Source organism: Pristiophorus japonicus, chromosome 15, assembly GCF_044704955.1.
Source record: "Pristiophorus japonicus isolate sPriJap1 chromosome 15, sPriJap1.hap1, whole genome shotgun sequence".
NCBI lineage: Eukaryota > Metazoa > Chordata > Chondrichthyes > Pristiophoridae > Pristiophorus > Pristiophorus japonicus.
In genome coordinates this window covers 169018090-169030224 of record NC_091991.1, presented here as the reverse complement: position 1 = coordinate 169030224, position 12135 = coordinate 169018090, and the positions used below count along the sequence as shown (strand labels likewise).

General features: G+C 45.9%; 1 protein-coding gene across 3 annotated transcripts in view; it reads left to right on the top strand.

Moving 5' to 3' along the window:
• The window catches only part of sdk1a (sidekick cell adhesion molecule 1a), an 892584-nt gene that overhangs the window by 446762 nt on the left and 433687 nt on the right, over nucleotides 1-12135 (top strand). For all 3 annotated transcript variants that reach the window (XM_070901293.1, XM_070901295.1, XM_070901292.1), the window contains exon 5: nucleotides 1024-1157. In XM_070901293.1, coding sequence (XP_070757394.1) covers nucleotides 1024-1157 — 134 coding nt within the window. The remainder of the gene's footprint in view (nucleotides 1-1023; nucleotides 1158-12135) is intronic.

The window sequence follows — 12135 nt, the reverse complement described above, 5'->3', positions numbered from 1 at the left end:
TTAATTATTTTCTTCCCCTTGTCTATTCTGCTGGAATATCTCTGATTTTAAATTGTCAGCAGAAGCCTGGGCTGAAGTCACAAGGGAGAGTTACCATTTACACAATACAACGCTAGTAGAGTAGAGTGCTTTATAATCAACTGTTTCTTGCTCCATCCCCACCCCTCAACTTCAGGCCAGACTCCCACTGTTGATTTAAACTCAGAGAGGAAAGTTTTAAAATTAGTAACGGGAGCTGAGATTGCATTGATGGGAGTTGCTATTTAAAAATCACTCAAAGAATGGGTGATATAACTTAACCACCACACATAGAGAGGTTGCGGGGGATGTGGGTGCACTCTTGTTAATATTGTTCTGTTTTTCTAAGCTGATGAATGTAGTCCCTTTCATTAGATAGTCTGTTCACCGAGGTTATGAATCATTAATTTCAGGGAACATGACTTGTATTAATTACTCCTGTTCGTATGCTGTAACAGATGCTGTTATAGTGAGAGTCCTCTTGTCTCAGCTGGTAGCACTCATGCCTCTGAGTGAAAAGATTATGGGTTGTATTCCCACATCCTGATTCCAATGTAATCTACTGCCACTCCAGTGCAATTTGACAAGTGCTGTATTGTCGAGGGTGCTATCTTTTGGATGAGACAAACTTATTGCCTGTTCACGGAGAAGTTAAACGTCCCATGGCATTTTTCCAAAGTAGAGCAGGGTGTTTACCTGGTGTTATAACCATCAATCTTCTTCAGCCGAAAAACAGATTAACTGGTCATTCATCTCTCAGCTTATGTAATACTCTGGTGCAGAATGGTTGCTATATTTGCCTCAACATGAAAGTTAAGTACTTTGGGATGTTTTCATGTGCTATATATATTCTTGCTTTCTCGGTTATTATTGAGGGATTTTTCAACTCAGTAATTCCCAACATTGTATTTTACCAGCTACTTGACTTGTATTTGTAGGTTCCTGATGATTGGACTTCACTTAAGATTGGGCCGATAGCACTCATGTTTCTGTGTTTTTTAATAGAGCGATAACTCTCGACAATCATCTGGTGGTGCTTTCGGCGGCTGCAGCAGATGCAGGAAAATACTATGTACAAGCAGTCAATGAAAAGAATGGAGAAAACAAGACAAGTCCATTTATCTACCTGAGCATCGCAAGTAAGTGTGAAAATTAAGTGAATTGTACAGGTACTGGTATTCAGGAAGAATAGGGGTTTCCTGCGGGGGGGGTTAGAGAAAGATGCGTGCATAACCTTCTTAATGTGGGAGTTACAACATTCTGGATTTGCATCTTTTTACACATTATAAGTAGTGTGATTAGATCTCCTTGTAAGGTTAATACAAAATATACAAATCAACTGAAATACATTACATCCAATAAATTTAAGGCAGCATTTTCTAACCTTTCAACTAATACAAGGCAGGACTGTAATAAAGTCCAATTATGTTTAGGTTCAAAGTTCAGAAATTGCCTTCAAAACTCCAGTGTTGTATATTTAACTTCAGTCAGAGTATTACATCACAATCCCATGGACTCGGTTTCTCCAGCCATAATTTCCTATTTCTATTGACTGCTGTTTGGATCCCATTGTCAGTAGTTGTAAGCTGGTAGTTTGAAACTTTACTATCTTGTGTGTGGCTTGAGCGTTGAAACTCAAAAAGACAAATTTACTGTTAAACTAATTTAAAGAAAACTTTTCATGTTCATTTAATTTAACACTTGGAATGTGCAAAAAAAAGTATTTTTAGAGAACTGTCCTATATGTTAAAAATGATTTTTTTAAATGTATATAAAAAATGTATATAACTTTTCTAAGTCACTGATATTTCTTTGGTCTCCCTAACCGCACACCAACTGTGGTTGGAAAGACGTGTGGATGACCTGCCACATCTCTGCCAATGGCGCTCTGAACTAACTGTTTGGGAGTATATGAAAGTGGTCAAGTGACACCTCTCCTGATAATTTATGTCTGAAGTTATAAATGGAAATCAACCTTATCAGCATATGTTGCCTTAATTTTAAAGTCTAAAACTGAGAATATGATGATACTGTCTTGGGCATCCTATATAACCACCTGAGATTACAGTCCAACCAACAGATAATCTGCTGAATTCTTGTTGAAACGGACAACAACATGGTAGGTCTTTGCACTCGATGATATGCAGATGGATATTATTTAAAATGTGGAATATCTCCTTGCTCACAATTGATATCCCTAAATATTCTGAAGATTAAGGGTATAATGACAAGTCTGCTCCAAAATCTGTGATTACAAGCATTACCATTTTCTCCAGCACCTCTGTCCATGTAGAGGCAACCCCTAAATCAGTTCAGACATTAAGTGAGCACCTCTGTCACCAATTAAAAAGGCAGACTATATATTTATCACATCCCGGCTCTTTATTCTCAAACTCTATTTAGAAGGTTCCACACAGAGACGAGCGTACTTTATTTACACTGTGGCCTCCACAATTACAGGAAAGTTTCAACCAATCCTGGATCTCAGAAATCTAAGCATATTCATAAACAAGAACAATTCAAGATGGTTCCTCACATCAGTGATTATTTGTCAAGAGCACTTCTCTGTCCAGTTTGTGACCATAGATCTCAAAAAATTCGATATCATATTCTTCAACGAAATCTAAACACAATTGTTGTACTTTCAAATGTTGTGCAAATACTATTTGTACAAATGTTGCCCTTTAGTGTTGTACATACACTTACACATTGTTGCAGTGGCTCCACCGCAGCTGCAGCGGAGCCACTGTCGAGCACGTGGCGCGGGTAATGGCGGTGGCCACTCTGACTTCTCTCACGACCCTTTGAGAAACTAAAATGGAGCAGGGCCCCAGCGTCTCTCATTCCCACCCGCACACCTCAGATCTCCCACCTTCTCTCCTGAAGGCGCGGCTCAGTGCTGAGCTTACAGCTCACATCCCACCGTAGGCAACTAGGCCCATACAGTAGAGCCTGGTCTCCAGTCATCTCGGACCCCCTTGTCACTGAACCAAGACCTTACTCTGCTAAGCCCGGTGTGGTAGCTGGTGTGCAGTGGCCACCCCACGTTAAAAGAACTCACGCACAGGCATTTTCCACCCTTCAAAATGAAGTTCGGGACCTGGAACATCAGGATCCTCATGGACAACTCCAACAGCGACAGACTGAAACGTCTCACGGCTATCATTGCCCGGGAACTCAAGACGCTTCGACATTGACATCGCCGCCCTAAGTGAGACCCAGCGGGCAGGGGAAGGCCAGCTCAAAGAACAAAGTGGTGGTTACAACTTTGTTTGGAAAGGCAAACCAGAAGAAGAACGTCACTTCCATGGAGTTGACTTCGCCATCAAGAATGAGCTGGTTGGCCGCCTCGGAGACTCACCCTGCAGGATAAGCGAACGTCTCATGACTCTCCGATTCACCCTATCCCAGAACCAGTATGCCACAGTCATCAGCGCGTACGCCCCAACACTCAACACAACAGATAAGACCAAAGAAGAATTCTACTCCAGCCCCTCAAAATCCCTGTCCCGAGTCCTAACGGACAACAAGCTGATCCTCCTTGACGTCTTTAACGCAGAGTCGGTAAGGACACAGACCTCTGGGGAGGCGTGATCAACAGAGCGGGGTTGAGAAAACCAACTCTAGCAGTACCCTGCTCCTGACAAAATGCCTAGAACATGACCTTGTCATCACCAACACCTTGTTTCGTCAGGCATCATGGCAACACCTTTGCTCCAAAGCACTGGCATTTGCTCGACTATGTCATTGTCTGAGCGAGGGACCACAAGGACGTACGCATCATCCGCGCCATGACAGGAGCCGATGATTGCTGGACAGACCACCGCCTAATCCGCTCCGTCATTAACATCAATATAGCCCCAAAACAGTGACGGCAACAGAAACAATGCTGCAGGAAAATCAATGCTGGGGCACTCAAAGGCCCAGTTAAGAAAGCCCTATACAGCCAGTGTCTCACTGGCAACCTGGTGACTCTCGATGACCTCGAGACGCAGAGTGGCCACAGCACCTGGTCCGCCCTCAAGGCCACCATAACCAGCGCCTGCGAAGAGACGCTCGGTCATTCAAGACTGGTTTGACGAGAACGACCAGGAGATCCAATAAGCCGCAAGCGCACGGCATTTCTGAACTTAAAGCAGCAACCCAATTCGGGAGCAGCAAAGCAGCTCTACATATGGCTGAAGGCCGAGGTTCAACAAAAAACCTGCGACCTAAAGAATAAATTGTGGGTGGAGAAAGCACAGGAGATCCAGCAGCTGACCAACAACCACGACATGCGAGGCTTCTTCAGCGCAATCGAGACCACCTGCGGCCCAAGCACTCAAGGCCCCACCCCACTGCTGGGCAAGACCGGGGAGACACTCATCAAGGACACCAAGGCAGTCAGGGCCCGCTGGAAGGAGCACTTCGAAGATCTCCTTAACCAAGACTCTGCCTTTGACGCGAGTGTCTTCGACTCCATCCTGCAGCATGCTATCCACCATCTTCTCAGCAAAACCCCAGTCTTGCACAAGGTAGAAAAGACCATCCGTGAGCTCAAGAACAAGAAGGCATCAAGAGTAGATGGAATCCCCGCCGAGGCACTAAAGTATGGCGGAGAAGCACTATTGGCTCGAATACATGACCTCATCTCTCTTATCTGGAAGAAGGAGAGCATGCCAGGAGATCTCCGAGATGCCGTAATCGTGACCATCTTCAAAAAAGGGGCAAGTCCGACTGCGGTAACTACAGAGAAATCTCCCTGCTGTCGGCCACTAGGAAAGTCATCACAAGAATCCTCCTTCATCGTCTTCTCCCCTTCTCCCAGAGTCGCAATGTGGATTCCGTCCACTAAGGGGTACAACGGACATGATCTTCACCGCGCGACAACTACAAGAGAAATGCAGGGAACAGCATCAACCCTTGTACATGGCCGCCTTTGAACTCACAACGGCCTTTGACATTGTCAACTGTGAGGGACTGTGGAGCGTCCTCTTCCATTTCAGCTGCCCCCAAAAGTTTGTCACCATCCTCCGCCTGCTCCACGATGACATGCAAGCCGTGATCCTGACTAACAGATCCACCACAGACCCAATCCACGTCCGGACCAGGGTCAAGCACAGCTGTGTCATCGCACCAATGCTGTTCTCGATCTTCCTTGCTGCACTGCTTCATCCCACTCTTAACAAGTTCCACGCTGGAGTGGAACTAAACTATTGAACCAATGGGAACCTGTTCAACCTTCGCCGCCTCCATGCTGGATCCAAGGTCGTCCCATCCTCTGTTATTGAACTACAATACGCAGACGGACGCTTGCGTCTGCGTGCACTCAGGCTGAACTCCAAACCATCGTCAACACCTTCACCAAGGCGTACGAAAGCATGGGCCTTACGCTAGACATCTGTAAGACAAAGGTCCTCCACCAACCTGACCCCACCATACAGCACTGCCCCCCCACCCCCCCAGGTCATCAAAATCCACAGCACGGCCTTGGACTACGTGGACCATTTTCCATACCTCGGGAGCCTACTATCAGCAAGGGCAGACATCGGTGATGAGGTCCAACACTGCTTCCAGTGTACCAGCGCAGCCTTCGGTAGCCTGAAGAAGAGTGTGTTTGAAGACCAGGACCTCAAATCTGGCACCAAACTTATGGTCTACAGGGCAGTAGTGATACCCGGCCTCATATAGGGCTGAGACGTGGACTATATACAGCAGACATCTCAAAGCGCTGGAGAAGTACCACCAGCACTGCCTCCGCAAGATCCTGCAAATCCACTGGGAGGATAAACGCATCAATGTCAGTATTCTCGTTCAGGCCAACATCCCCAGTATCGAAGCACTGACCACGCTCAATCATCTCTGTTGGGTAGTCCGTATGCCCGACACGAGACTCCCTAAGCCAGCGTTCTACTTGGAACTCCTACACTGCAAGCGAGCCCCAAATGGGCAGAGGAAATGTTTCAAGGATACCCTCAAATTCATTCATTCATCGGCAGTCCCTCGAAATCGAAAAAGACTTGCTTCCACTCTAAAAGTGAGTTCTTAGGTGACTAAACAGTCCAATATGGGAATTACAGTCTCTGTCACAGTAGGGACAGACAGTTGTTGAAGGAAAGGGTGGGTGGGACTGGTCTGCCGCACGCTCCTTCCGCTGCTTGTTTTCTGCATGCTCTCGGCGACGAGACTCGAGGTACTTAGAGCCCTCCTGGATGCTCTTCCTCCACTTAGGGCGGTCTTTGGCCAGGGACTCCTAGGTATCGGTGAGGATGTTGCATTTTATCAAGGAGGCTTTGAGGGTATCCTTGAAATATTTCCTCTGCCCACCTGGGGATCGCTTGCCGTGCAGGAGTTCGGAGTAGAGCGCTTACTTTGGGAGTCTTGTGTCAGGCATGAGGCTAATGGGGCCCGCCCAACGGAACTTGTCGAGTGCGGTCAGTGCTTCGATGCTGGGGATGTCGGCCTGATTGAGGACGCTAACGTTGGTGCGTCTATTCTCCCAGGAGATTTGCAGGATCTTGCGGAGTGATCGTTGGTGGTATTTCACCAGCGAATTGAAGTGTCTCCTGTATATGGCCCACGTCTCTGAGCCATACAAGAGGGCAGGTATCACTACAGTCCTGTAGACCATGAGCTTGGTGGCAGATTTGAGGGCCTGATCTTAGAACACTCTCTTCCGCAGGCGACCAAAGGCTGTGCTGGCGAACTGGAGGCAGTGTTGAACCTCGTCGTCGATGTCTGCCCTTGCTGATAATAGGCTCCCGAGGTATGGAAAATGGTACATGTTGTCCAAAGCCTCCTTGATAAAGTGCAAGATCCCCACCGGCACCTGGGAATCCTTGGCCTAAGACCGCACAAAATGGAGGAAGAGCGTCCGAGAGGGTGCTGAGCACCTCGAGTCTCATCGCCAAGAGCAAGCAGAGATCAAGCGCAGGCAGCGGAAGGAGCGTGCGGCAAACTAGGCTCCCTACCCATCTTTCATTCAATCCCTGTCTGTCCCATCTGTGACAGAGACTGTAATTCCCGTATTGGACTGTACAGCCATTGAGCACGCACTTTTAGAGTGGAAGCAAGTCTTCCTCGATTTTGAGGGACTGCCTATAATGATGATGACATTGTTGCAGATTACCTTTGATAATTTGCACCTCACGGACTTGCTTCTATATCTCTGTATTCAGACGATCAAAAGAAGCCTCTCAAACATTCACACAAAGTATACTGGACAGAGTTATAATTGTCCTCATATTGCATCATTATTTGTTCTTGGTTGTACTGCTGAAGACCAGTTCCTAAACATCTACAAACACAGGACAGGCAGCAAGGCCATGTTATAAATATTTTTAAGAGTTTTGGAACTGATGTCCTCTGTCATGAAGGAAAACTTAAGTTATAAATCCTTCATGACCGTCACTTGTGTGTTTTCACTTACTTTGTACTAATGAGAAAAGACTCTGTATTCCATTATACACCATAGCCTCAGCTCACCTAAAAAATCTTACTCTGAGCTCATTATTATTCGTTGATTGGAAATGGCCTCAGAACTGTGGTGTTAGATTTTTTTCACAGTTCCTAATTTAGTTGCTTTTAAAAATGTGTATGACATGCCGTAACAAGAACGGAGACACAGGCTTGCTGAAATTTCTAAGAGATTATAGTTTGCGTTGCAATAGTTTCCTGTCGCAAGTGCTAGAAAATAATTTGGTGTACAATTGAAATCTGAATTCAGCAACAGTAGTTTTCAAAAATTGTGGTATCTTCCGGCACTTGGAGATCTATCCAACTTGTTTTCAGTAAGGCAGAAACATCCTAATTCCTAAATCCCTCAGGGGTTCCACCTGTCAGCTGCCATGACTCCAGCGGGATACAAGGGGAATCCCTGGGGAAACATTTGTGCTGCCTCTCCGCCGTTTCCGTGGATTTTCTCGGTGCATTGTAAGAGGCTGACCCTGAGTCAACTGCTTACAAGGTAAAGGACAGCAAGGGGGCAGAGCCAGGAACAGGGACTCCCTATGCTTCGAGTTCCTCCTTCTTCAGTTCACTCAGGGCTTGGTGTATTCCACAAGGGTGAATTTGACCCCCACTAGTGGAATCCAGATCAGGGAAGGGACCTGAACCCTTGAAGAAAAGAAAATTTGCTGGGGGCGGGGGAGGGGAGGGGCGGGAAATCTGATCGAGTGGGTTGGTGGTGGGGTGGGGGGGTGGAATCTGATTGGGCGGGTTGGTGGGGGGGGGGGGAGGGGGTGGAATCTGATTGAGCGGGGGTGCCTGGGCAAATTCCTTTGAAGATAACATGTCCAAAAATACATAAATAATTGCTTTACCAATAAATTACTTAGTGCCCTCAAAAACAAATCCAGTGCTTGATTAGTCCTGTAAGTAATAGCTTTACATTGACTGAGCACCTTAAGTGATTGGTTGGTTAAAGGAGAAAGAAAGTTCAGAGGGAGCACTTTTTTCAAAGTGCGGCACTTTTTCATGGAAGAAATCCTCCCCCCGCCCCTCCCAGAGGTAGCGTAGCTTCATAAGAAACAGCAATAGGCCTTGAACTGGCTGGAATTTTGTCCAACCCTCGACATCATGCTCCAAGCTGGGTGGGAATTCTGATAAGTCAAATGGCAGAACTATAGTCCAATATTCCAGCAACCAGTCAGGCTCCATAACCAACAACCAATCATATCCTCGAACTCGATCTCGGAACCTGTTAATGGATAAGATCCAATTGAAGGGGTGGGGGAGGTAGAAAACCTTGTTGAGATGGAGGTACTGGAGTGAGACAGCTTTCTGAGTGGGTTGTTGACAAGTGGAGGGAGTAAAATCTTTTTGTGGGCTGGGAGCTTTCTATGGCTTTTAGGGGAACAGGACAGATGGCTACTTCTCTCAGCTTAGTGAGTCTAAGTTATAAAACAGCATACTATCCAAATCATCTTGTGCAAACACTGGGATAGTATATTAGTACCGAGTGATGGAGAATGACCTTGGTGGACAAGATCAACAACTAAGTGTTGATCTTAGTTGGCTAGTCAGAAATTAGTGCAAGGCTGCTCCCCCAAAGAGAGGGAGGGAGGGAATATTGAATGCACACTTGCTGACCTCATACCTGAGAACATGTTCCCTGCCTGCTTGATTAAGGAGTGATTCTTGGTTTGAAAGGTCCTGAAGAGAGGAAAGATAAACATGAGTGAGGGGGGAGAATAAAAATATGTAGCAATCTTCACTGTGATTGTTTTCGGTTCTATATGGAAAAGTACAGAGTTATTAATTTAAAAATATTCTTTTGAATTATTTTTGATCCCTTCCTTTCGCTTCCCATTTTTAGATGTCCCAACACTATTCACCAAATCTGGTTTAAGCTGGTGGGCAGGTAATATGAACATATGAAAACCATGGACTGGAAAAGACCAATTGGTCCATTGATCTTGCCCCATATAGTCATGTTGCAATTGAGCATCCTGCCCGCCAATGGTCCCCACCAACCAGCAGCCATGTAATCTCCTGCGAGAGGCAAAAAAAAAGTCAAAAAACCTGGGCCATTTTGGGGAAGAAATAATTAATGGCAATTCCTCTATGACCCCAAGGGCAATGAAAATGAATTCCAGGAGTTCATGGCGACCATGAGTCACTTCATACAACATCCAAGCTACCATTGTATGTAGTGATATCAGCTTCTGCCAGCAACTTGTTCAGCTCCCTTTTGAACGCTTGCAGTGAATCCAGATTTACTGTACAGGCCAGCAAATCATTCCAAAGATTAATAGACCTCAGAAAAAAGAAAACCCTCCTGATATCTAACCTACAGTTCTATGCTTACATAATTTATATCCATCACCCTGCCACTCAGTAACCAGCGGATGAATAGCCGGGGGCTGACCCCTCATTTGACTATTTTTCCTTTGGCCTCCACTTGACAAATTGCTTTGGCATGGCTGAAGTTAGGTACAGTGGGCCCAAATTTGCCCAGGAGTTGCTCAAAAGGGGGGCGTTACCAACCACGTACGCCTGTTTTGGCTATTTAAGCCAGATTGCACAGCTAATAGTTGCTCCAAACTAACTCAGGCCAGCGTTTGTGGCCACTTGAGGCCGCACAAAAAACCCTTGCCGCACAAAAAACCCTAGAAATCAGCACAAGTAGGTATTTAATGACTTGACTAAAGAATGTGAATAGGATCAAACAGCTATACAGGACATATGACAAACTTTGAAAAGTTAATTTACTATACAACAGAAGCATTCATGGAAGCTTAAACTACAAAAATAAAAGTCGTAAAGAGACAAAATATATTTACATAATTTAAAAAAAATATCCAAATAAAAACAGTCATCACCCCCCCCGATCAAAACTCTTCTCTCCGCCCCCCCCTCCATCAAAACTTTCCTCCTCTCCGCCGCCCCCCTCCCTCCCCCCGCCCAATCAAAACTCTCCTCACTGAACAAAACACAACCATCAATAAATAAAAAATAAAACTCAAGTCAACTCAAAACTTCACGACCCGGGAAGTCAGCGGGCCAGCCGGTACGGGAGGCCACTCAGCCGGGGATAGGTGCGGGACTTTCTATGGCGTGCAGCAGCCAGGCACGCGTCATGACGCCTCTCGGGATAGGGGTGGGACATCGGGTCCCATGCTGCAGAGGAGCTACTGCGCATGCGCAAAACCTCTAGTGCGCATGCGTTGAGCTGCCAGCACTCTTGAGCACAGGGCCATAGCTCCGTCCTCTAATTGAATTGCCACGCCAAGCCATGGGAGAGGCCACAAAGCGGCCAGAATGCGTGAACAACTTTTTGACGCTATTTTTATCCTAGGAAGTCGGCGCACCTTGGGTGAGTGCGCCAAAAATCGGCAGGGACCAAATTTGAGCCCACAAAGTGTGGGCAATTCTGGGCATGAAACTATGTCGTACCAGATTGAGGATTTGAGTTCCAGCGCACACTCTACCACCTGAATGAATAATGAAATCCAATTTCTTTTGAGGAATCTAGCCAATTTGCTCAAATCAATGTCCTCACTAAAACCACCAACAACGGCCCTATCAAGTCTCACTCATTAGGAGTGGCATACATTTTTGGTTTAAAAATGTTACCTATTTTCTCAATTTCATCACTCTTCAAAGTAAACTATATTTGTTTGAATAGGTTTTCAGACTGCATCGCTATTCGTGATTATAAATCTCACTTCTAGCATATTCTTGCAGTGTTAGGCATGTGAACTGCTCTGCAAAAATCACATCCTTAATCCATTAGGTTTTTGAAATACTAAAATTGAAAGCTTGCTGAAATAAATTTCAAGCAGTTCTTGTTGCTTTTGTTTGTTTCGTACATTACCCTATTGATCACGTTGACATACACTATATCAGCCTGTTTGTAAACTAAAGGATATGTCGCGCATTCTAGATTAATTTCTCTGTTATCTTTGGGAGAACCGAATATTTACCGTTAAAGGTCAGTTTCAAAGAAAATTAGCAAGTGCTGATTCAAAACAATGGTTTAAAAGTATTTCTGACCTTTCTGGGGAAAGGGAGGGAATGTTCAGGTCCTAATTTTGGTTATGGGTTGCTTCACTATATCAACACCTCCCAAACCCATAGCCTCTACCACCGAGAACGACAAGTGCAGCAGGTGCATGGGAACCACACTACCTGCAGGTTCCCCTCCAAGCTCCAAACCATCCTGACTCCATCATTCCTTCATCGTCTGGGTCAAAATCCTGGAACTCCCTCCCTAACAGTGCTGTGAGAGTACCTTCATCATCATCATCATCATCATCATAGGCAGTCCCTTCACCACACGGACTGCAGCGGTTCAAGAAGGTGGCTCATCACCACCTGCTCAAGGGCAATTAGGGTTGGGCAATAAATGCTAGCCTTGCTCACGACACCCAAATCCCGGGAACGATTATAAAAACAATTAAAGTAGGTACAGTTGCAGCGCCTCAAATCCGGAACCCTCGAGACTGAGGCCATTCCGTTTTCCGGACTTTAGATTTTTCTGATGTCATGAATCCGGAAACACCCAAGCCCAGGTTCGGGTATTTCCGGATTTCAGAACATCAGGAATGGGGCAGGGGATTCCTGCCAAAGAACTGTTCGGGCAGTCCGGCCCCGCTGAGGAAGATGTCGTCGGGCGGGCCCCACCAAGCAAGTTGT